We start from the raw sequence: 27,337 nt of genomic DNA, 5'->3' as shown, positions 1-27,337 counted from the left end.
TTATAAATAACAGTAATTTACGATCTATCAGGGAGTAACGAATTACAAAAGAACTAACTGTAATCCGTTATGTAACCAGCAAAAATATTGTAATCAGATTACAGATACTTTTCAAACACTCAATGATCGCTTTTAAATTCAGCAAAAAAAATTGGGGGGAAAAACGGTCACCTTTCTGTTCTCTCAATGACATTCAAATCAGCATTGGAAAAAAGTGCACGTTTTAAGTTTGTTCCGCATGAGCGTGTCTGACAAAAAGACAGAGACCACTATCATGACACACCAAATGTGTTTGATGGATCGGGGGAAAAAGCAGGAATAGGCTTTTGTAGGCTGCAGTCCAAGCTATATCTTCCAATGGTCTGACTGCTGTTGACATCCAAAGATGATCCAACTTGTATAAACGCTTGGAAATAAGGACGACAGCAGTGGTGTAACCTACGGGCGATACGGATATCACTTATTGATATCTACATAGCTCATTGATGTGAATTGTGGTTGTTGTGGATGGCTGTTCACAAATGTAGATGTGTATTTTAACTCAATAATGGTTGAATTGAAGAAGTTTAAGCTGCCTATCAATCATTGTTTTGCGACCAGTGGGCAGCCAGTGAAAAATATGCTCTTGCGACAGTGCGGATCCCAGCCTATGGAATAAAAGTTTGATGGAGTTTCTACCTTCTAAACTCCTCCATGGTATTGTGCTCCTTACTCTCAAAAATGAGTTAAATTTTTTATTTAAGAAGACCACAAGTGGGGCTTTTATTGCTCAATATCAATTGTGCTGATAAAAAATACATAAATCCTTAGGCCTAACGGACACAAGCTTAAGGAGCGCAGCTGTTGTTGCTCGACCACGAGATAATTTGCGACCATTCAATCTTCAGTCTGCATAGTCAATGTAGCAGATGCAACAATACAGTGGCTTGCGAAAGTATTCACCCCCCTTGGCATTTTTCCTATTTTGTTGCCTTCCAACCTGGAATTAAAATGGATTTTTGGGGGATTTGTATCATTTGATTTACTCAACATGCCTACCACTTTGAAGATGCAAAATATTTTTTACTGTGAAAAAACAAAACAAGAAATAAGACAAAAAAACGGAAAACTTGAGCGTGCATAACTATTCACCCCCCCAAAGTCAATACTTTGTAGAGCCACCTTTTTCAGCATTACAGCTGCAGGTCTCTTATGGTATGTCTCTATAAGCTTGGCAAATCTAGCCACTGGGATTGTTGCCCATTCTTCAAGGCAAAACTGCTCCAGCTCCTTCAAGTTGGATGGGTTCCGCTGGTGTACAGCAATCTTTAAGTCATAACACAGATTCTCAATTGGATTGAGGTCTGGACATTCCAAGACATTTAAATGTTTACCCTTAAACCACTCGAGTGTTGCTTTAGCAGTATGCTTAGGGTCATTGTCCTGCTGGAAGGTGAACCGCCATCCCAGTCTCAAATCTCTGGAAGACTGAAACAGGTTTCCCTCAATAATTTCCCTGTATTTAGCACCATCCATCATTCCTTCAATTCTGACAAGTTTCCCAGTCCCTGCCGATGAAAACCATCCCCACAGCATGATGCTGCCACCACCATGCTTCACTGTGGGGATGGTGTTCTCGGGGTGATGAGAGGTGTTGGGCTTGCGCCAGACATTTTCCTTGATGGCCAAAAAGCCCAGCTCTGTGGAGTGTACGACTTAAAGTGGTCCTATGGACAGATACTCCAATCTCCGCTGTGGAGCTTTGCAGCTCCTTCAGGGTTATCTTTGGTCTCTTTGTTGCCTCTGATTAATGCCCTCCTTGCCTGGTCCGTGGGTTTTGGTGGGCGGCCCTCTCTTGGCAGGTTTGTTGTGGTGTCATATTCTTAAAAATGTTTAATAATGGGTTTAATGGTGCTCCGTGGGATGTTCAAAGTTTCTGATATTTTTTTTATAACCCAACCCTGATCTGTACATCTCCACAACTTTGTCCCTGACCTGTTTGGAGAGCTCCTTGGTCTTCATGGTGCCGCTTGCTTGGTGGTGCCCCTTGCTTAGTGGTGTTGCAGACTCTGGGGCCTTTCAGAACAGGTGTATATATACTGAGATCATGTGACAGATCATGTGACACTTAGATTGCACACAGATGGACTTTATTTAGCTAACTATGTGACTTCTGAAGGTAATTGGTTGCACCAGATCTTATTTAGGGGCTTCATAGCAAAGGGGGTGAATACATATGCACGCACCACTTTTCCATTATAAAAAAAAAAATATATATATTTAAACAAGTTATTTTTTTAATTTCACTTCACCAATTTGGACTATTTTGTGTATGTCCATTACATGAAATCCAAATAAAAATTTATTTAAATTACAGGTTGTAATGCAACAAAATAGGAGAAACGCCAAGTGGGATGAATACTGTGGTCCTCTGTAGCTCAGCTGGTAGAGCACGGCGCTTGTAACGCCAAGGTAGTGGGTTCGATCCCCGGGACCACCCATACACAAAAAAAAAAAATGTATGCACGCATGACTGTAAGTCGCTTTGGATAAAAGCGTCTGCTAAATGGCATATTATATTATTATTATTATACTTTTGCAAGGCACTGTATGTTGATGACAACGATGCTGCTTTCCACTTTGCTTCTTAATATAAATCCACAAGCGTTCTATAATGACACTATTAGTTTGTGTATCTTACTGTCTGCAAACAGCTAGTTTGTCTTTTCTTAGCAAGTTGTGGCAAAAAGAAATAGTGTAAGACACTAACGTAAATCGTAGCTAGCTAAATACAGTGCTATTGTAGGCCTAAATCAGCATGTTTGTGCAACAGCATTTTCTAAATCAGAAGAATAGGTAAGCATGAATATGTTAGCTACATGATGTAAGAGAAAATATTTAATGTAGCCAAACATTATAGGGTCCCACTCCCCTGGGATAGCCTGTCACAATAAATCATCCATAGAGATTCTATTAGTATTCTAATTCCTAATTCTATGAACGCCTCCCTGTCTTTTTCAATCGTTGTCATGTCAAGCAACACTGTATTCAAAGTGCACACTATTACATTCTAACTATAGAATTAGAATAATTTATATTTCCATGATTCCAAAAGTTCACCCAAGTGTTTTGATTTGCTTAAAAATAAGGGCTCTATTTTTTTTTGCCCATATCGTTCAGCCCTACGTAGCAGTGTGTAAATGATCTCAAATGAGATCAACTTTTTGTTGAAGTTACTTTTATACTGTTCAGTCAATCAGAATGGAGAAAGCCCCATTTGAAATGACTTGGCATTTATGTGTTGCCAGCCTATGGTCATGCACAACTCATAAAGCACATTTAGAAGTTTTGTTATTCAAAAACACAAAATGCCGTCAAATACCATCAAAAATATGAAAGATATTGTGATATGATATTTTGGCCATATCGCCCAGACCTAGAACCTCTTCTGTCGTTGCCACAGGTCTGTTTTTCTGTTCATGCGAGCTTTGTTTAATGGTGAAACGGATCTGAAGTGAACACATCTAAAGATGCTCCTTGCCTCCATCCATCATGACACTGTGCTCTCACCCTCCTCTCATCTCCTCTCCTCCTCCTTCCCTGAGTCTGCCTGCCTGTGAGGCCGTCCCCGGGTCGTAGTCGGGGCCAGGCACCGGTGAAATGTGGCATTGTGATATCTGTCGCCTCCTCTCTCCCTCCACCACACCAACAGACACGGTTACAAAATGGCTGCAAAGGTCACGCCCTGCTCTGTGTGTTTTCACACATCACAACCCCAAGGCTCATTCAAGCCTGTTTTCTTAGCTTTTTAATTTTAGATGTTCACTGGCGAGCCGAGTGTCAGGGCGCCACATGCATCCCTTGGAAGAGGAAAGCACCGTGGGGGGGGTTTGTCGCTAGCTGGCTGGTCCAACATAAGTCACTTCAAGTGCAGCAGCGTGATGTGCCATGGCAGACTACAGCACAGACACACACTCTAATTATTGGCCTCGTTGGACTTAGTAATGACCTAATAAGATGTAGTGATTCAGGAAGAGTCCAATTTTTTCTGTTAAAGGGATGCTTTGGGATTTTGAGTCAGATAAACTCGTGTATACCATTTTGATGTCTCTGTGTCCAGTATGAAGGAAGTTAGAGGCAGTTTCCTGAGCCAATGCTAAGTAGCGTTAGCGCATTGACTGGAAATCTATGGGTATCTGCTAGCATTCTAAAATAAAATAAAATAGTATTTGTCACATGTGCCGAATACAACGATGAAGAGTAAAACAAATCAATAATAATAGCAACACACGAGGAATACAATTTAATTTGTGTATATATATAGATACATACAGTACCAGTGAAAAGTTTGGACACCCCTACTCATTCAAGGGATTTTCTTTATTTTTACAATTTTTTTATGTTGTAGAATAATAGTGAGGCCATTAAAACTATGAAATAACATATATGGAATCATGTAGTAACCAAAAAATGTATTTGAGATTCTTCAAATAGCCACTCTTGATGACAGCTTTGCACACTCTTCGCATTCTCTCAACCAGCTTCACCTGGAATGCTTTTCCAACAGTCTTGAAGGAGTTCCCACATATGCTGAACACTTGTTGGCGGCTTTTCTTTCACTTCACTCTGCGGTCCAACTCATCCCAAACCATGTGGAGGCCAGGTCATCTGATGCAGCACTCCATCACTCTCCTTCTTGGTAAAATAGCCCTTACACATCCTGGAGGTGTGTTGGGTCATTGTCCTGTTGAAAAACTAATGATAGTCCCACTAAGCCCAAACCAGATGGGATGTCGTATCGCTGCAGAATGCTATGGTAGCCATGCTGGTTAAGTGTGCCTTGAATTCTAAATAAATCACAGACAGTGTCACCAGCAAAGCACCCCCACACATAACACCTCCTCCTCCATGCATTACGGTGGGAACTACACATGCAGAGATCATCCGTTCACCCACACCTGCGTTTCACAAAGACACGGCGGTTTGAACCAAAAATCTCAAATTTGGACTCCAGACCATAGGACAACTTTCCACCGTTCATGTCCATTGCTCGTGTTTCTTGGCCCAAGCAGGTCTCTTCTTATTATTGGTGTCCTTTAGTAGTGGTTTCTTAGCAGCAATTCGACCATGAAGGCCTGATTCACACAGTCACCTCTGAACAGTTGATGTTGAGATGTGTCTGTTACTTGAACTCTGTGAAGCATTTATTTGGGCTGCAATTTCTGAGGTTGGTAACTCTAATGAACTTATCCTCTGCAGCAGAGGTAACTCTGGGTCTTCCATTCTTGTGGTGGTCCTCATGAGAGACAGTTTCATCATAGCGCTTGATGGTTCTTGCAACTGCACTTGAAGAAACTTTCAAAGTTCTTGAAATGTTCCGTATTGACTGACCTTAAAGTAATGATGGACTGTCGTTTCTCTTTGCTTATTTGAGCTGTTCTTGCCATAATATGGACTTAGCACTATTTGGTAAAAGACCATCTTCTGTATACCACACCTAACTTGTCACAACACAACTGATTGGCTCAAACGCATTAAGACGGAAATAAATTCCACAAATTAACTTTTAACAAGTCACACCTGTTAATTGAAATGTATTCTAGGTGACTACCTCATGAAGCTGGTTGAGAGAATGCCAAGAGTGTGTAAAACTGTCATCAAGGCAAAGGGTGGCTATTTGAAGAATCTCAAATATACAATATATTTTGATTTGTTTAACACTTTTTTGGTTACTACATGATTCCATATGTGTTATTCCATAGTTTTGATGTCTTCACTATTATTCTACAATGTAGAAAATGGTACAAATAAAGAAAAACCCTTGAATGAGTAGGTGTGTTCAAACATTGGACTGGTAGTATATATCTTTTTTATTTTTGTCATTTAGCAGAAGCTCTTATCCAGAGTGACTTACAGGAGCAATTAGGGTTAAGTGGCTTGCTCAAGGGCACACTGACAGATTTTTCACCTAGTCTGCTCGGAGATTCGAACCAGCGACATGTCGGTTACTGGGCCAATGCTCTTAACCGCTAGGCTACCAACCTATAGAATGGAGCTATATACAGGGAGTACCAGCACCAGATCAATGTTCAAAGGTACGAGGTAGTTAAAGTAGGTACTGTATGTATATGAAGTCAGGATAAAGTGACTAGGCATCAGGATAGATAATAATACGAGTAAAATAAAGAACAGAGTAGCAGCAGCAAATGATGAGTGTAAAAATGTTTGTGTAATGTATGTTTGTTGTGTCGGGGTGTGTGTGTGTTGTGTGGGTTTTGTGTGGCAGGGTCATTGGAGAGTGTGTCTATAGTCTAGTGAGTGTGCGTAGGGTCAGTGCAAGATATAGTTAGTGCAGATAGTTTGGGTACCGTTAATTGACTATTTAGTGGTCTTATTGCTTGGGGGTAGAAGCTGTCTCGGAGTCTGTTGGTCCGAGAGCTGATGCTCCGGTACCGTTTGCCGGACGGTAGCAGAGTGAACAGTCTATGGCTTGGGTGGCTAGAGGCTTTGGCAATTTTTTCGGGCCTTTCTCTGATACCGCCTGATATAGATGTTCTGGATGGCAGGGAGCTCAGCCCGAGTGATGTACTGGGCTGTCCGCACCACCCTCTGTAGCGCTTTGTGGTCAAGGGCGGTGCAATTTCCATACCAAACAGTGATGCAGCCAGTCAAGATGCTCTCGAAGGTGCAGCTGTATAACCTTTTGATGATCCGAGGGCCCATGCCAAATCTTTTCAGCCTCCTGTGGGGGAAGAGGCGCTGCCGTGCCCTATTCACGACTGTGCGAGTGTGTGTGAACCATGTTAAGTCCTTAGTGATGTGGACGGCAAGGAATTTGAAGCTCTCGTCCCGCTCAACAAACAGCCCTGTCGATGTGGATGGGGGCGTGCTCTCCCCTCTTTCTTCTATAGTCCATGATCAGCTCCTTGGTCTTACTGACGTTGAGGGAGAGGTTGTTGTCCTGGCACAACACTGCTAAGTATCTGACCTCCTCCCTGTAGGCTGACTCATCACCGTCGGTGATCATACTTACTACCGTTGTGTCGTCAGCAAACTTGACAATGGTGTTGGAGTCATGCGTGGCCACACAGTCGTGGGTGAACAGGGAGTACAGGAGGGGACTAAGCACACACCCCTGAGGGGCTCCCGTGTTGAGGGTCAGCATGGCGGAGGTGTTGTTGCCTACTCTCTTCCACCTGGGGCCGGCCCGTCAGGAAGTCCTGGATCCAGTTGCAGAGGGAGGGGTTAATCCTGAATGAATGGTGAATAATGATGAGGTTGAAAGTTACAGAGGCATACTGTAAATATCATACCCCCCAAGAAATGCTAACCTCCCCTGTTATTGTAATGGTGAGGGGTATGATATTTGTGCGTCTAACTTTGTCACTCATCATAATTCACGATTCATTCAGGACTATCCATAATCATGGTAGCATCCACATTAATGTAGAAGTGTTTAGAAACATATTCTATTCTTATTTACAATAAAAGTGATTCCAAAATGACAGAATACATTATTTACCATTCATTTCTATTGGGCACAATATAATCTGAATCACAACCAAAACAAACAGCCAAGTTCCAACAAGTTTCTAGAGTCACAAGCTTGATGTAATCATTGCGTTCTAGGAATATGGGACCAAGTACTAAACTTTTCACTACATGAATACACATATACATTAATTTGTCCCAATACTTTTGTTCCCCTAAAATGGGGGGACTATGTTCAACCGGCATGGATGAAAATAACGTCAAATTAAAACTGATAGTCTGAACTTTAACCTCAGTCATTGTAGAATTTCAAATCCAAAGTGCTGCAGTACAGAGCCCAACAATTCAATATAAATGTCACTGTCCCAATACTTTTGGAGCTCACTGTAGTTTCCATGTTGTCAACAATCTAAGCCAACGCCGTCTGTTTTGCCCCATAGTTGCGCACGTGTCGGTTTTGTTGCTAAACAACAAACCCGTCTATAGGATTCCACCTTCGTCCTATATTGTCCTTTTGCATGTTTGATGTCTCGTCGGAGGTCGTAGCGGGCTTTCTTGTATGCTGGTGGCTCTAGCCTTTAGCCCAGTGCGAATATTGCCTGTAATCCAAGTTTTTTGGTTTGGATACGTTCTTACTGTGGGGACGACGTCGTCTATGCACTTATTGATGAAGCCTGTAGCTATTGTGGTAAACTCCTGTTGTCATAAACTCCTCAATACTAGGATGAATCCCGGAACATATCCCAGTCTATATTAGCAAAACAGTCTTGTAAGCTTGCGTCTCCTTCATCTGATAATTTCCGTATTGAGCTCATCACTGGTACTTCCTGTTAGAGCTTTTGTTTGTAAACAGGAGGCAGGAGAATGGAGTCATGGTCAGATTTGCCGAAGGGAGGATGAGGGAGGGCCTTGTATGCATTTTTGGGGGTAGAATAAAAGTGGTCTAGAGTTTTAGTGCCCCTAGTGGAGCAAGAGACGTGTTGGTAGAAGTGAGGTAGGGCGGTTTTAAGTCTCCCTGCGTTAAATTCTCTGCCAACCAGAAACGCTGCCTTTGCTGTTGGCCCCATACAGTTCGTTGAGTGCCAGAATGGTGTTGGCTTGTGGAGGGATGTAGACGGCCGTGATAATTACGGATGAGAACTCTCTTGGTAGATAAAAGGGTCTGCAGCTTACCCTGAGGTATTCTATACTGAACAAAAATATAAATGCAACTTGCAACAATTTCAAAGATTGTGCTGAGTTACAGTTCATAGAAGGAAATCAGTCAATTTAAATAAATGCATTAGGCCCTAATCTATGGATTTCACATGACTGGGCAGGGGCGCCGCCGTTTTTCCCCAGAAAAGAGCTTTATTACAGAAAGAAATACACCTCTGTTTCATCAACTGTCTGGGTGGCTGGTCTCAGACGATCCTGCAGGTGAAGAAGCCGGATGTGGAGGTCCTGGGCTGGCGTGGTTAAACATGGTCTGCGGTTGTGAGGTCGGTTGGATGTACTGCCAAATTCTCTAAAACAATGTTGGAAGCGGCTTATGGTAGAAAAATTAACATTCAATTCTCTGGCAACAACTCTGGTGCTTATTCCTGCAGTCAGCATGCAAATTGCACCTCCCTCAAAACTTGAGACATCTGTAGCATTGTGTTGTGTGACAAAACTGCACATTTTAGAGTGGCCTTTTATTGTCCCCATCACAAGGTGCACCTCTGTAATGATCATGCTGTTTAATCAGCTTTGTGATATGCCACACCTGTCAGGTGGATGGATTATCTTGGCAAAGGAGAAATGCTCACTAATAGGGATGTAAACAAATTTGTTCACAACATTTGAGAGAAATACGTTTTTTGTACATATGGAACATTGCTGGGATCTTTTATTTCAGCTCATGAAATTTGGGACCAACTCTTTACATGTTGCGTTTATATTTTTGTTCAGTATATATCAGGTGGGCAAAAGCTGCTAGCAGATACGCATAGACTTCCAGTCATTGTGCTAACGCTAGTTAGCAATTCACTAGCTCTAGTTAGCAACTTCCTTCAAACTGCACGCAGAGACATGAAAATGGTATCCACGAGTTTGCCAAGGACCTCATTGCCAAAATCCTGAATGATCCCTTTAACTGTAAATATGCATAAATAATCACGAAGTTCAATGTTGGTTTTTTGGACAGGAAATATCCATGTTCAGCAGGAGAAGAGATGGATGCTGCTTTATCACACAAACTATTGTAAACCATTCCATGTTCAGCATGCTGGAAAACTCAAACATAACTGCAAGGGAAAGCATCAGCGGTGTAGGCCTACTTGTGTGTGTTTGACTGTGTATTGTCTGTGTCGGCCTTGCAGAAGCCGCTTCAGCCTGACATGGGCCACAACTCTCTGGCTAACTTCCAGATTGAGAAGAAGATCGGGCGGGGCCAGTTCAGTGAGGTGTACCGGGCCAGGTACCTGATGGACAACACCTCCATGGCCCTCAAGAAGGTTCAGGTGAGAGAGCCTCGCACACGCACGCACACACAGCACACACAGCACACACAGCACACATCATCATTTCCCCCCCACCTTTCAAGATACCGAAGGACATATTTCAGGGGGTATGATGTCACCAAGCAGGATCAAAGAGTTAGCCGGCTAATTTTCCTACATATTCTCAAACAACTCCATATTTTCTAGTTCAGAGAAAGATTGATTTGAAATTTAAATTGTATAACTGACTCAAATCAAGATCTATATCTGAATGTTTATCGAAGTTAGCTCACTAACTTGTCAAAGTTATTAGTGTACTTGCTGAAAGCAAGACCACTCTAGAAATTGCACATACTTGTATTATTATCATTTGCCTTCTTCCGCTCACTCTAGTGCTTTAACCATAAATAAATACAATTGGGGGCATAAAATAAGTAGCATAACATAATCCACCGACAGTAGTGGTAACTCTTGAACCGTTCAAGTTAGAGACACAAAACTAACTTACACATTTTCAAGCTATCTATTCAATCACTCACTCAATCATCAATATTTCCATCTACCTACTTTTTCAACTATAAGTACATCCTGCTTTGTGATCATTACTCTCTACTAGTGTATACACGATATACCGGTATCGCGATAATATCACGGTACCAAAATGTCATGATACCAACATTTTTGAATAACATAGTACCGTTTCATATGATACTACTAAATTGTTCAGCCCTACCGATCAAAAGAACCAGCTGGCGCCAGTTATAAAATGTTCATAAAGTCAGTTGTTTATAAATTCAGTTAAAACAATTAAGCAACAGCAAATAGTATGCCGTATGCGCCAGTCCAATAATGTCCACTTCACTTTCATGCGCATCTCATGTGTCGCAGCTGTGATCAGCCAGCCGCATCCCCTTCCAGCATCACCCACCTGCTTCTCTCTGTCCTCTCTTCCTGTGCATCTATTCCTCCATCAGTTTTTAAAATATAATTTAGCCGTGATGGTGAGCGGGGATGCAGACCCTGATGTCTTCTGTCGTTACATTTGTAAATGTTTTACATTAGAGTAGTGTGCAGAGCTGATACATTGTCATTTCATTGCCTGGTATAACCAAGAACACAGGCCAGTCTGAGTAGGCTTTGCAAGTGCAAGTTCAAAGAGGACAATGGAGTGACAGCTTCGCGACAGGCATGCTTGCAACTTTACAGCAAAGACGGAGCATCTCTAGCCCAAAAGGTTAGAAAAATATGACCCATATTACCAGAGCGAACTTTTTTTCTTCCTGTGCGATTTCGCAGCGCATTTGTATAAATTTCACAAACCATGTCGCGGGCCATTTTAAACTAATCCCGTTGTTCAGTCGTGTTACGGAGTTAGCTAACAACCTGTTAACTTGACAGTAGCTCTAGGCTAATTAGATTGACAAAGGAATACAGGAAAATGGTCTGCTACTCATGAGATGTGCTTCAAAGGTAGGATTTATATAGGCCTAATGTAAGCCTAAACTATATTAAAAACCAATCGCTTTCTGGTGCTCCTTAAATTCTGTTTGGTGCCTAATGCTTTTAAAGTTGGGAGAAGTGTATGTATGTTTTTGTGGGAGAGAGAGAGTGGTGTGTGTGTTTATGAGAGAGAGGGAGACAAAGTGTGTGAGGGAGGGAGGGACAGTGTGTGTGTTTCTCTGTGTTAACTGAAGAGTAAAGAAGGTTTCATGCAGTGTTTTCCCCTTACTGCCACAATGACATGCAGATCATAATGTATATTCCTTCCTCCCGTTCCTCAAGCCAAATCACAGGTAGGTTTTTGCAAATATGAGCAAATCAACCATTCTATGCAGTATTCTATTACACAGTGAACAGTGTGAAGTTAATTTAGTATGTGTTGAATTGAGTAGAATTGTGAATATCAGTGACAGCTGTTTTGTATAGCACATGCACATTCCATTTATAAAACGGGAACAAGCGTTCGGGGTACAGGGCGAACTGGACGCTAAGCCACTGAATTGTATCACAATATTTTTTGGGGGGTGTATGTGATTTTGATTGATATGATTTATTTAAGTGTCATACACCTACCGGTGGCCAGCCCACATGGGCTTACAAGACACTAATAAACACAGTACCATTTTCCTATTATATGCATACAATAATCATGGCAAGTACAGCTACCATCTAGCCACACTACACAAACAGTGCATTTCTCCTTCTCCTCTAGGCGTTGTGAACAAACAATACTACTCGGTATCATGATACTTGGCCTGGTATTGTATTGGTAGTAAAATGTTTGTATCTTGACAACACTACTCTCTACTATCTCTGTATTTAATATTTAACCATGTCTGTATTTGGGTTTACTGCATTATTGAAATGCTTTATTAAAATGTGTGTGTTGAACAGAGTGCTGTAAGACAAACTCGTCTAACTAGATTCAACTGTCAGTGTTCATGTCTGGCAGTGGTGTGACACAGTCTTAATTTACAGATTCCCTCTCTCTCTGTGTGTGTATGGTGTGTGTGTGTGTGTGTGGTGTGTGGTGTGTGTGTTCTCAGACAGACAGACAGACAGAGCTCTATCTTTAGCTAGTCAACCCACCACACTTTACCACCCCGTCTCAGGAACATCACAAGATGAGGTCAATGGGTTCAGTCTACTGAGAAAAATGCTTGTGATTCTCCGTACATCTAGCCTTCCCTTCCCATCACACACTATCACACTCCAAGCCACTGATGAAGTCACGTTATATTTTAAGAATACAGTATATTAGGATATTATGTCTTGTAGGTTTTAAAATGGCGGTATACATTTCTACACAGAGATGAGAAAAAGAGAAGGAGAAATAATGTTTTATTTAGATCAAGGCCAAGGTGTATTTTATTTTCCATTTTCTCACCTGTTGCTCGTTTCAAGAGTGTAGTGGTGTTTGTGTCAGTGTTTAAGAGAGTGTAGTTGTGTGTGAGGTTGTGTGTGTGTGCATGAGAGAGGTGTAGTGATGTGTCGTTTTAATGTCATATGTTAAACAATCGTTTTAATGTCATATGTTAAACAATGTTGAACATAATACTGTACTGTCTATAATGGTGACCGCCAAAACAGCAGCTATGTGGGTATCCGCTTCTAACTGGCTTCAAACTTTGCCTTTGGCTAAGGCAAAGCCACTGCTGACAGCCTGGCTGCTGACAGGGTTGTGTACCACATCATCAGGGCATGACGCATGCTGCACACGGAACGAGAGGGAGAGCTTGGTTTGTTGTTTTGAACGTTTCTGCAAGTTTTTTTCTTGACAAAGTTACTACCTGTTTATTTTGGATCCCGCGACATGGTAAGCCTTAGTTGTTTGGACCGCTACTTTCTGTCCCGGGATACTGCCAAACCCAAAAGTCTGAAGAGCTTAGCTGCTAGTTATTCAGCTAGCCAGGTTTCATTGACAGCCTGAACACAGACCGTGAAGCAGTTTTTCAAATCAAATCAAATCCAAGCCCTTGTGGCTGTGACCGCAGATAGTCCTGTGCTTGTGGCTGTTTAAATCCCTGCTGTTTGGTACTGTTTCCATCGGTCCTGTGAGCTGTCCTGGCTGGAACTGCGTGGAGTACCAGCGTTAGCCTACGTTGCTACCATCATGCTGCCCAAAGCTAAAGAAGATGGAAGTAATGGAGAGGACAGGTGCGTGATCTTTTAAATAAACACAATTATGTCTACAAGCAATTGTTACAGCAACAGGAGAATGGCTTCAAGAGCTTTGTCCAAATACTGGTGGACTCAACTAACAAAATAATGTTTGATCTGACCAGAGAGGTCCAAGACCTTAAGAACAGTTTGCAGTTAGCCAGAGAGAGGTGGATGTCCGGAAAGGGACTTGCTGCAAAATGACAACAAACTCTAGGTCCACGCGAGATGACATCAGCACTGTCTGTGTATCATTATTAACAGTGACTGGGAAAACATACTATCTAGAGGAACAATCCAGGAAGAATAACATTGTTGTGGATGGCATACCAGAGTCTCCACATGAGTCTGAGGAGAAAGTGAGAAAAATTATCGCCGAAAATATGCAGGTCATGGGAAGATTGAGGTGGTGCGAGCCCACAGGTCTGGAAAACCTGAAACCAGCCCAGGTGAAAGACACAGGCTGATAATGGTCAAGTTCCTAAGGTTCAATGACAAGATGGCTGTTCTGGAGAGAGCCAAGAACTTGAGAGGACCAACATCTTCCACAACGAGGACTTCTGTGAAGCTGTGCGACAGCAGCGGAAATAACTTATCCAAGCTATGAAAGCTGCCAGAGAGCGTGGGAACATTGCTTACATCCGCTACGACAGGCTTATTGTCCACCCTCCCTCCCAAAAGCCTGGGAGGAGTGAGCGAGCCAAGCTTCCGGGTCAGTAGCTTTAGCCCAACATCCCACACACAAACACCAACTGACACTCACAAGTACCTGATTGACTGACTATTAGCCAAACAATGTTTTTAATGTAATTTTTTTTTTTTTAGGGCTGACCCCAATTAGTCGACTGGTCGATTGTTTGGTCGTTAGGCTGTTGGTCGACCGAGATTTGTTTTAGTCGAGCAGTAACAAATAAATAAATATATATGTATGTATTTATTTATTTATTTATTTATTGGCGCCCATCTCAGTGAACTAATCCATTGTGGAGGCCTAGACTAAAACCCAATTTATGCTTGATCCAGAAATGTGGTCGGAGGCTCCATATGGAGGTTGTGACACAATTGCGGAGCCTCCAGAGGCATGCGGAGGCCAAATCAAGCTCCATACAGCATCGCCATGCACCTCCCAAATGTTTTTACAATGCGGAGGGCTCTGTATAGCTCCGCATTGACATGATTGGTTGATAGTAGGTGGAGGCGGTACATCCTGTAGAAAACACAAACTTACTTCCTTGACAACAGCTCTGCACTGCTCCGTGAAGAGCAAGAGGGGAGGGAATGGCCGGCAGGGGATGTAGCTCAGTTGGTAGAGCATGGCGTTTGCAACGCCAGGGTTGTGGGTTCGATAAAATAATGTATGCGCTAACTGTAAGTCGCTCTGGATAAGAGCGTCTGCTAAATGACTAAAATGTAAATGTAAATGTAAGTATGAATGCCCTGACTTCTGCTGAGGTCGTATCACCGTAAATGCTGCATGGTCAATGCAGATGTCGGATTGACCATGCGCACAGATGCACAATGCACTTCTCTCTCCCGCCAATTTGTGCACATTCATTGTTTCATAACTTTAATTGTGTGAATTGTTTGCATTTGATTGTTAGTGTATGTCAATACCCCATTACATATATCACAGTACATTTAACGTTAATTCCTATAATTTCTAATCTACAATGTTTGTTTGGTTAAAGTAATTTCTGTTAATGCATTCAATATATTAATATTACAGTCTTTTACCGTTCTCATTGTCAGAGTGGACATGTTGTTTGCAGAGCGCACAACCTATGTTACACTTGTGAGAAACAAGTTTTGGTTTATTTCATTCCATTTACGCGTTTCGTCAATTTAGTAATTGTCTTTTGTTTGGAGCGCTCCTGTCAATGTTGAGTAAGGACGCGCACCTGATTACGCATAGAAGTAGGCCTATAGGCTACCTGGCCTGCGTGCAAATGTAGGCATATAAAGGTGCCCATTTGGGGATCTGATAGTATTTCTGATTGGCTTAACACACCACCATTAATGACCTGTGAAACTTCTCAAAGTAATGTTTTCTTCACCTCAAACAGCAACCAAACAAAGTATTTTTATATCCATTGAGAATTACAGGAGTCCCTCAATGTATTTGAAAAATCTTTCCAGCTCTTTCCCTTTCGATTACCACTCAGCGTGAAAGGGAAAAATGTTATGCTCTGATCCAGTGGAAACTTAATAAAATAGGCCTACCTGATTAGTTCTTATCAATGCTTGACTTGGACTGAAATAGGTTCCGGTACTCATTTTGGGTGCTGGTACAGTTTATATTTAGGTGCAGGAGCTCCACAATACTTTTGAGCTAATATTCTTTAAGAGGAACAGGAGCTCAAGCAGTAGAACATTTGTGCATATGAAAACCATAACTGGCACACAGATTGGCAGAAATTGTAAGATAAATTGGCATTCCACATGAGAAAGGTTGCCGACTCCTCGTGTAGCCTATTACCGGCAACTTCAGGAGAGTAATGGCAGAATCTGCGAAAGCCAGCACGAGCGGGAGGAGAACAGTTTGGTCAGGTTATCTAGATCTCTGGCGCCCTCCTGAGGCATTTGTGTTATTTCATCAAATGCTACGCTTGAAGCGCCAGACCAGCTCAATGCATATAGTTGATTTTATTGAAACACGTTTAAACATTTCGACCAATGGCTTGGTCGAAATAAATACATTCATATATTGGCTATCTCTGAGACTCACTTAGATAATTCCTTTGATACAGCAGTAGCAATACAGGGATATAACATATACAGAAAATACAGAAATGCATATGGAGGAGGTGTTGTTGCATATGTTCAGAGCCATATTCCTGTAAAATTGAGAAAGGAGCTCATGTCTAATGTTGTTGAAGTGTTGTGGTTGCAGATTCACCTGCCTCATCAAAAGCCTCTTCTTTTGGGGTGATGCTATAGGCCACCAAGTGCTAACATTTACATTTACATAATTTAGTAGACGTGAGATTATTTAAGATACTCTTTGAAGAGGTAGGGAAGATGGGCAGGGACTCTGCTGTCCTAGATTCAGGGGGAAGCCGGTTCCACCATTTGAGGTGCCAGGACAGAGAAGAGCTTGCACTGGGCTGAGCGGGAGCTGCCCTCCCATAGAGGTGGGAGGGCAAAGAGACCAGAGGTGGCAGAACAGAGTTCTCGGGTTGGGGTGTAGGGTTTGAAAAACTGATAAAATAACACAAGGAACAATGCGGACTGTGAAGACACACACACACACACACACACACACACACACATTATTCTTAGTATTTTGCATTTATTCGTTTTTCTTTAGTATTCTCTTTCTTGTTATTTTTTAAAGTAGTCGTGTTGTTCTTTTGGTTGTGGTGTTCTTAGTTGAGATTTGTCTTCCTATACCTGTTCTGTATTTTGTCATGTTTTGTGTGGACCCTTCTTCAGCAGCTAATTGGGATCCGAATACAAATCATAAATCATATGGTGAACAATTATAGCCTCCAAGGACTTTCTCTCTTAAGACAGGGATGGGCAACTGGCGGCCCCCATTTTGTAGGTCCGCGGACCAATACAATTTGAACTCAGTTGGGGTCTCAATTTACTGTTGAGAGTTAGAATAATAGAATGCACAGTCACTCAATTAGCCCATGCCAGCATAATTTTTTATTTATTGGTAAGTTAGTCTAGCGGCCAGCTATCTAAACTTGTAGTAAGCATGGTCGAATTACCAACCGGGGTCGGGCCCATTGATCATCAGTCATATTAAAAACTGCTAACATTTGCCTTCACCCTATGGCAAAATGAGTAGAATTGCATGAAATTAGATATAAAATTGATAAATCTTTGTTTTGTAAATATTTTTATTAGTGTAATTAAATGTAGATTGTATAAAGAAATTGTTGTTTAATTATTCTGATACAAAGTGGGCTTCAGATAAATCAATGTATTACTATTATTCACAGTTTTGGCTTATAGTGTTATTGTTATGATAACTCATAAGTCAGGTCTTCTTGGAATACAATTGTTGTCTAATAACAGACCTGTGCCCCGATTTTAAAATATATGAATTAATCCTTAGAGATTAATTAATTAATTAATCATTTATAGTAATAATTATACATACTACTTTATAAAGGAGAGGACAGTAGCAGGGCTGGTTCACAGCTTGTGCTGAGGCAGGTGTCTCTTGCTCAGCAGGCCAGCTCTCTCCTTCCCCCCCTCTCCCTCTCCACTCCACACCATGTCACTTCCTCTGACACACTTCCTCTCTCTCACTCACTCACACTCTCTCACACACCACACACACCAGGAAGATTGGATGCAGGCCTAGAAGAGAGAGATTCACAATTTCTAAGCAAATCCCAGGTTAGCCTATGGCACTTGATGTAGGATTTGATTTATTAGGATCCCCATTAGCGACACCAATGGCGACAGCTAATCTTACTGGGGTCCGACACAATACTTTATAATTTACATACATTTAAAAACAACATGTAGTGGCATGTTTGGTGGGGTAAGTGTGTGTGTCAGTGCTGTGTGTAAGTTGACTATGCAAACAATTTGGAATTTCCAACACGTTGTTTCTTATAAAAACAAGAAGTGACGCAGGCAGTCTTTCCTCAACTCTTAGCCAAGAGAGACTGGCAAGAGACTGGCATGCATGGTAGTAATATTAGCCCTCTGATTACAATGACGAGCAAGATGTGCCGCTTAACTAGGTCTTTCTTTGCAGTGTTTGACCATATGACTGGACAATAATCAAGATAAGACCAAACTAGAGCCTGCGGGACTTGCTTTGTGGAGTGTGGTGTCAAAAAGCAGAGCATCTCTTTATTACGGACAGACCATTGAATCTATATGTTTTGACCATGACAGTTTACTATCTAAGGTAACACCAAGTAATTTAGTCTCCTCAACTTGTTCAACAGCCACAACCTGTTCAACAGCCACAGATTTCAAAGGTTGTGTACAGTACCTATAGGTCTAATTAGCATTATGGTAATTGTCCTCTCATAGGGTAGTGGAAATGTTTGATGAATGAATAAATGGGGTGATGTGTTGTTATTATGGTGGCTGAGAGCATCAGTGACTGCTGCTGAGAGGTGTGTGTGTGTGTGTGTGTGTGTGTGTGTGTGTGTGTGTGATTTAGACGCCGAGGCCAACGCCACCCCTCTACATATAGCATCAGCAGCCATGATGTTTTGTTGTCGTCTTTCTATTAGTGTTTTTTTTTCTTCTCTTTCGCACTCCTTTCCTTGAACATGCTGTAACACTCTCTCTCCTTTTGATCTCTTGATAGATATTCGACTTGATGGATGCCAAAGCTCGGCAAGATTGCATCAAAGAAATAGATCTCCTTAAGGTAAAGAACCAGAGAGAGAGCGAGAAAACAATTGATCTGTACCAGACGCCTGCATGCGAGTGTGTGTTCGTGTGTCTTTCTCTGTGTGTGTGCCTCTCTCTCTTTTGTGTGTGTGTGTGAGTCCTCCAGGTTTACATTGACTCTTTTTCTTTAATGCCCCAAACATTCTTTTTTTCTTTTTTTTCTCAGTAATGTTTAGAAGGGGGGCAACAGTGCATCGCCATGGAAATTTAGCAGACTCCCTTGTGTCTTTTGATGTTTTGTCCACGCCCCTGATCGTTTTCTCTTTCTCTTTTACTTTTTTTAAATGAAGCGTTTTCATTGATCAAACTACCTTAAACATGCGTTGGTTGTCTCTGGCCTCAAAAGCTAACGAACAAATGAATGACGGGTTGAATAACTCCCTCTGTCTGGGTGATCAGAGGTGTGTATGTTTACATTTACATTTTAGTCATTTAGCAGACGCTCTTATCCAGAGCGACTTACAGTTAGTGAATACATTTTTTATTTTATTATTTTTATACTGGCCCCCCGTGGGAATCGAACCCACAACCCTGGCGTTGCAAACGCCATGCTCTATCAACTGAGCTACATCCCTGCCGGCCATTCCCTCCCCTACCCTGGACGACGCTGGGCCAATTGTGCGCCGCCCATGAGTCTCCCGGTCACAGCCGGCTGCGACAGAGCCTGGATTCGAACCAGGATCTCTAGTGGCACAGTTAGCACTGCGATGCGGCGCCTTAGACCACTGCGCCACTCAGGAGACTATATGTATGTGTGCTCCAGGTTGTTGCCAGCTCTGTTCGTAACACACGACTCTCTCTTCCATGCACACCTAGATAAGGTCTGGATTAGCCAACCACAGAGGAGACTGGTGTTATGTCAGGTTTAGCCACATGCCCCCTCTCTTCCCCTCCCTCCATTTCCCCCTCTCTCCTCCATTCTAGGGCTCAGAAGGCTGATGCACAAGATATGTCACTCCATCCCTCCCCTCTCTCGCCATCACGCCTCTCTCTATCCCTCCTCCCTGAGTGTGTGGTTGCTTTCTCTGCTCTGTCTCTTCTGTGTGAGTGCTAATGGTTGCGGTGGTTAGTTCCAACAGTCTGGCCATGTGTCTACTGGGAAGGGCTGGCAGGGCTAACAAGGCCAGATTGCGAACGGGGGAATCCAGCCTTCCTTCCATCTATCCATCCTTCTACCCCAGTAGACAGGACAACACGACACACGGCCAAATCAGAGTAATGAGATGCACACTGCCACGGGCCTGACACATACACACCCATACTGGCATGCACGCTCACGCACACGGTCCTCTGTCTGTCTCTCTATCTATCTGTTCATATGCTTTGTCACTATTGTGGAATTGTTCACTTTATAAACTAAAGTGTAGGCTAGATGATCATGTGGTCCTGTATGGCTCAGTTGGTAGAGCATGGCGCTTGCACCGTCAGGGTTGTGGGTTGGATTCCCGGTGCCACACGTAAAATGTATGCACGCATGACTGTTAAGTGACTATGGATAAAAGCGTCTGCTAAATGGCATATACTGTATATACTTTAGATGACATGTCTATACTCTTAGACTCAATTAAAATGTGCTTTATTGGCATGACATATTGATACATATTGCCGAAGCACAATGATACGCTCTCACATTCCTCCGTCCATCTCTCAGCCTCTGTGTTGGAGTTTACGTCCAGCCCTTACATGAGTTCTGTGAGATGAGATGCAGTACACATTAACCTCATTTAACCTGAACTAACTGGACAGAAGCCTGGCCCTGCCTGCGCACACCCTGAAGCTGTCCAGGCCTGGAGCTGGAGAGCCAGCATCTACAGTCATGTCTCTTATCATGGCCAGCGTCTTCATGGAACACAGTGTTGGGGGGTGGGGGGGAGTGGTGGAGACACGGATGTTTCTCTTGCTCTGCTATGACGCGTCACAGAGCTGCATCCCTGATCCCAAAATACATCTGCTGGAGTGTGTTTGTTTGTGTGTGTGTTTGTTTGTGTGTGTACTGTATGTATACATGGCTTCTCCTGTGGATCAGTCCACAGAGTGAACATTTCTTTAATCACGTCGGAGCAGTGTCATACCGCATGCCTGGGCCCCGCTACCGCTGCTCACATCACAACCCCTGACACACGACACGCTTACTGTAGCTCGCTCTCTCTCTCTCTCTCTCTCTCTCTCTCTCTCTCTCTCTCTCTCTCTCTCTCTCTCTCTCTCTCTCTCTCTCTCTCTCTCTCTCTCTCTCTCTCTCTCTCTCTCTCTCTCTCTCTCCCCCCCCCCCCCTCTGTCTGACTGCACCTGATGTGGTTACTCACTTATTGACCGATCAACAGGAAATAATCTGTTGAGAAAATGAGAGGGTTTCTATATTTATTTATTTCTCTGCCAGCGGGCGTGTTGAGAACTGTGTGGAACAGCAGCCTGTTGTAATCAGACGGTGGTTGTTGTTGACATGTCACACTGCTCTGTCACACACAAGGACAAAGCCATAGCCTTCTCATTCAACTACACTGTTTCTGCACTGCCATAGCCAGCCAAATGACCTACAACATTACATATTACAGAAACAGCTGATAATGGTTATTTAAAAGGATTTTAACACTTTAACATACGCTTTGTCACATTATATTGTGTTGTTTATTATATCTGTGTAAGAAGGTGTCATTGGTTGGAGACTTGGGACAAAGATGTGTTGATTTCACAAAGCTTTACAAACCCTGGGAGCCAGTTAAACAGTCACTGATCCCTCGTCTATTCTCTCTCTCTCTCTTTCCCTCTCTCTCTCGCTATCTCTCTCTCGTACAGCAACTGAACCACCCCAACGTGATCAAGTACCATGCATCATTTATTGAGGAGAATGAGCTGAACATTGTGTTGGAGCTGGCTGATGCTGGGGACCTCTCCCGGATGATCAAGGTAAGAGATCTGGTGCTCCCACACAGGTCAGCCTTCCTCACTGGGATCCACCCTGGTGATCTACTTCCCTGTTGACCCGCTGTAGTGATGATCTCTGGTGCTCATCCACTGGAGATCCACTATAGTGATGGTCCACTCCGGTGATCAGAAACAGTAGTCCACTATAGTGATCTACTCTTGTGGTGATCCGCCCTGGTGATCTTCTATGTCGATCTACTCTGGTTGATATTTTTTTTTTGCTAAACTGTGTTTGCCTGCTGTAATCTCTCATACAGTACAACTCTCCAGCAGAACCATAGTATTCATATGCTTCACTCATGCCCGTGTCAAATTAGTGGTATGTAATGAATGTATGTATGTATGTATGTATGTATGTATGTATGTATGTAAAACCCTGAGCAGAGCAGAGAAGCCTCTCCATGTATAAATGATGCAGCCAGCCTAGCCAGGGTGTATCTGAGCAGCTCAACAAGCCCTTAGCACCCATCTACTGCAGCTCTCAATGTCCAACCATCCAACGCTGTCTCCCACTGCAAATTAGGACCGCACGATTAGCACTGCCTGCGAGAGATACCACACGGCAGGCTACACACACACGGGCACAGACACGTACAGACACAAACACATGCGGACACACACACACACAGCTCTGCCTTCGCTCCTGCCTGCTGTCCTCTCTTCAAATGATTTGTTTTCCTAATTAAACAGTGCCAGTCCAGAGGTTGGCATCATGACCCCTCGCTCCCCCTTCGCTGCCCTGCCGCATTATGAAGTAAATACACCATTCTTACACTGTGGTGCCCCCCCTTCTCTCCCTTCCTCTTCCTGGCACTTGCCCTGACCATCTCAGGATTCTAATAAAATCAAATGGTCCTTGATTTGCATGCACTTACAGAATATAGCATGTGCAGGGTTTGCAGTGGAAGGCATGGAGGGCTTTCTGCTGCTCCCCCATTGACATCAAACACTCCTCTGATATGCTAATGGTAGGGGCAAGGGGAAGAATGGCCCACCATGCTGCCTTTGTTTGGATGTGGGCCAAGGTCTCTCTATTTCACACACATGCACCTACGCAGGCACACACACACACATGGATGCACGCAGGGACAGACGCAAACACACACACACACACACACACACACACACAGACAGATGCATGTGCACATACACACTTTCTTGCTATCGTTCCTGTTCACTCTCTCTTTCTCAACTATTGTTCCCATTTGCACTCTCTGTTTCTCGCTATCTTTCCCGTTTCCCTCACTCTCTCTCTGCGCTCCCGTTTGCTAGTTTATGCAGATCAGTATCTCATCCAGCACAGCAACAAAGCTAGCTAGCCAGTCCATCTCTCACCCGATTGGCTATTACACCGCCCTAGCTGACAATTTGCATAAACTTTGTCCCATCACTCGGACCATTGATTTCCGGTAGTCCTGTCACACAGTGACTGTTTCTGTGATCTCTGAAAGAGAATGAAGTCATGATCGACCGCTAGGAGCTGCTGGGAGGGTGAGGGGTTAGGGCGGCGGGAATTGTGTGTTGTGTGGGCGTAGTTTGTGTGTGACTGGTTTACATATATATGTAGGAGCTATATACCAGATGTGAGCGTTTTTGAACATAACCACAAATGCTTTTCTCTGGCTCTGAGAACTCATGTGCTTTCCATCGCAGCGTAATGAAAATGAGAAGGGGCTCGGTATGAGAACGAAGCAGAGAGCGAGGGCTGTGAGGAGAAGGAAAAAGGGACAGAGGGAGGCAGAGCGAGGGAAAGAGAGAGGTCAGGGAGAGGGGAGCGAGAGAGGCAAAAAGAGAGAGGGGAAAGAGAGAGGTCTGCATCATATTAACGATGGAGTCAAATACATACAGAGGGACACGAGGGGCTTAGCTAGTTAGTTGTGTGTGTTAAGCTTGTGTGTCTTGTCTGACATTGTTGTGTTGTGTGTGTCTATACAGCACTTTAAGAAGCAGCGGAGGTTAATTCCAGAGAGGACAGTGTGGAAGTACTTTGTCCAGCTGTGCAGTGCACTGGAACACATGCACTCCCGACGGGTCATGCACAGAGGTACTACACACACGTGCACGCACGCACGCACACACGCACACACTTGAACTTCAACTTGAGCTATGTACCCTGTCCTCTCTACAGACATAAAGCCAGCTAATGTGTTCATAACAGCCACAGGAGTGGTGAAGCTGGGAGATCTGGGACTGGGACGATTCTTCAGCTCCAAAACCACCGCTGCCCATTCTTTAGGTAAGACACACACACAAACACTTTTGTTTGACTATCCTTGTGGGGACCGAACAATTGATTCCCATTCAAAATCTTATTTTTCTTCAATCCTAATCCTAACTCTTAAACCTAACCCCTAACTTCTAACCATAAACCTAACCCCTATACCTAATTGTAACCCTAACCCTAAACCTAACCTCTAAGCCTAAAATAGCCTTTTTCCTCGTGGGGACCGGCAAAATGAAGCCAACTGGTCCAATTTTCCTGGTTTTACTATCCTTGTGAGGACTTCTGGTCCCCACAAGGATAGTAAAGCCATACATACATACACACACACACACACACACACAGTAAGGGGATGTGTTTCATTAGCTGGTGCAGCCCAGAACCATGTGTGTGTTATAAAGCTGGGGGGGTTGAGGCCTTCTAAAGGCAGCTTAGGGGCTGTCACCTCTTCATTGGCCAGTTAGTCACTTCCTGTTGCCTTGACCCCTGACCTCTGACCTGTTGTCTGGGCGGAACCCGTCTGAAACATGCCTCACCACTGCTGCCCGATACACAGCTCTGTTTGCTGTAAAACAGCGGCAGGCTGACACTGGCACATGATGTGTGTTTGTGAGTGTGTTGTGGTGGGGATTGTGCCGCTGTCAAAAACGCTCAGTCAACATATTCTTACATTCTCAAAAACTTGAGAGGACAGGATGTTTTCAAATAAACATGTAATGAAAATTACAATTTTAATTAAGTGAGAACATCATTACACAATGGTAAACAATAGGATTGAGAGACGACCCACACTTACAGTGTACATTTGGAAAACACAAACCACAGCGCCCTCTTCAGGTGGTCTGTGAGTAGGCTGCTCCTTCAGCCCCTTGGTCAGGGTGGTAGAGAAGAGGAGCGTTTGGTGTGGTTTATTCGGATCCCCATTAGCTTTTGCGGAAGCGCAGCTTCCTAGGGCCAACAAAAAAACATAAAACAGGACAAGTAACAAAACAATGATACACTGATAGACAAAAAACAGTCACACAAATTTAAAATACAACGATATATAAACAATACAACTAAAGAATAATGTGTGTGTGTTAGTGTGATCGATATGTCTGTGTGTGCGTGTCATTCCCCCCCAAAAAAATGTAAAGGTCATTTTGCCATTTGCTTCTCTTTCATTATTAGATGTTTTATACAAAAATATGATGGTTCACTGTTCAATGTTGTCATTTCACTTCTGAGTTTTCCCACTGCTAGTGAAATAGTCATTAAAATGATTGGCAATATCGAAAGGCTTTGTTATAAATGACCCATCAACTTCAATGAATGATGGAGATGAATTGGGTTTTCTGCCCCATGATATAATTTAAGGTACTCCAAAGTCTTTTTCCATTGTGTTTTATGTCATTCCTTCTTCTTTTTGTTAAGTTTAGTCACAAAATGTCTCAATTTACATTATGTCAACCAATCAGCTGAGCAGCCTGACTTGTCTTCCTCCTCTCTTGCATCATTTCTTTGGACCATACCATTTTTCAATTCATCATCAATCCAGGGGTCTCTTACAGTTTTCACAGCTAATTTTTAAACAGATGCATGCTTGTCAACAATAATTGTACAAATACTTCCAATGCTGCATCTGGATTCATTTCCTCAAACACATCAGACCAACATACATTTTTTACATCTTCAACAAAACATGTTGTATGATCTCTTATTAATTACTTTAGGCCCAACCTTTGACACTTTGGCTTTCCTTGTTATTGCCACAATTGTATGGCCACTACAGCAAATGGGAACTGATATTTCTTTGGAGCAAAGCTCTGCAGCATTAGTGAAGATATGATCAATACAAGTGGATGTCACAGATCCAACACTATTGGTATTCACTCTAGTTGGTTGAGTGATGTCCTGGGTCATATTAGAGGCATTAGTCACAGTTAGAAGCTTCCTCTTGAGAGGACAGCTAGTTGCTAACCAGTCAATGTTCAGGTCACCTCTCTGTTAACGTCACACGTTATCAAGCATTGCATATATATTATCCAGATATTGACTGTTAACACTTGGTGGCCTATAGCAGCACCCCAAAAGAAGAGGCTTTAGATGAGGCAGGTGAACTTGCAACCACAACAATTCAACAACATTTGACATGAGATCCTCTCTAAGCTTTACAGGAATATGGCTCTGAAAATACACTGAGTGTACAAAACATTAGGAACACATTCCTAATATTGCCCTCAGAACAGCCTCAATTCGTCGGGGCATGAACTCTACAAGGTGTTGAAATCGTTCCACAAGGATGCTGGCCCATGTTTTGCCGCCTTGCCGCCTTGCCAGGTCACCCTTGCAAAATAGGTTTTTAACCTCAATGGGTCTTACCTGGTTAAATAAATGGTTCCCACAGTTGTGCCAAGTTGGCTGGGTATCCTTTGGTTGGTGGACCATTCTTGATACACAATGGAAATTGTTGAGCGTGAAAAACCCAGCAGCATTGCAGTTCTTGACACACTCAAACAGGTGCGCCTGGCACCTACTACCATAGCTTGTTCAAAGGCACTTACATATTTTGTCTTGCCCATTCACCCTCTGAATGGCACACTTACACAATCCATGTCTCAACTGACTCAATGCTTAAAAATCCTTCCTTAACCCGTGTTCTCCCCTTCATCTACACTGATTTGAGGTGGATTTAACAGGTGACATCAATAAGGGGTTATAGCTTTCACCTGGTTGGTCTATGTCATGGAAAGAGTGTTCATAATGTTTTGTACACTCAGTGTTTACAGCAACACCTCCCCCATAGGCATTCTTGTATTGCTACTGCTGTATCATCAAAGGAATTATCTTAGTGAGTTTCAGAGATGGCCAGTATATGAATGTTATCCAATCTTAACACGTTATTGATTTCATGAACCTTATTTCTAAGGCTACATATATTGATACGGGCTGTTCTCAGCCCTTTCCTGGGTAGCTTATCAGAGATATACATAATACGGGGGAAAAAATATATACAATAAAAATAAAAATACTGTTTGGCTAATAGTCAGTCAATCAGGTACTTATGAGTGTCATTTGATGTATGTGTGTGATGTTGGGCTGAAGCTACTGACCAGGAAGCTTGGCTCTCTCACTCCTCCCAGGTTTCTGGGAGGGAGGGTGGACAATCAGCTTGTCGTAGCGGATGTAAGCAATGTCCCCACGCTCTCTGGCAGCTTCCATAGCTGGGATAAGTTATTTCCGCCGCTGG

The 27,337-nt window shown here is 43.0% G+C and overlaps 1 protein-coding gene across 1 annotated transcript in view; it reads left to right on the top strand.

Moving 5' to 3' along the window:
• Positions 1-27,337, top strand: part of nek7 (NIMA-related kinase 7) — a 123,119-nt gene that overhangs the window by 79,232 nt on the left and 16,550 nt on the right. Inside the window, exons 3-7 of the mRNA XM_084185814.1 lie at positions 9,813-9,953; positions 18,880-18,942; positions 21,759-21,869; positions 23,823-23,931; positions 24,016-24,123. Of these exons, the coding sequence (XP_084041940.1) occupies positions 9,813-9,953; positions 18,880-18,942; positions 21,759-21,869; positions 23,823-23,931; positions 24,016-24,123 (532 nt within the window). The remainder of the gene's footprint in view (positions 1-9,812; positions 9,954-18,879; positions 18,943-21,758; positions 21,870-23,822; positions 23,932-24,015; positions 24,124-27,337) is intronic.

This window comes from Coregonus lavaretus, assembly GCF_964263955.1.
Source record: "Coregonus lavaretus genome assembly, chromosome: 21".
Lineage (NCBI taxonomy): Eukaryota > Metazoa > Chordata > Actinopteri > Salmoniformes > Salmonidae > Coregonus > Coregonus lavaretus.
Note: the sequence above shows the minus strand (reverse complement) of the source record. Positions and strands in the feature narration are given on the sequence as shown.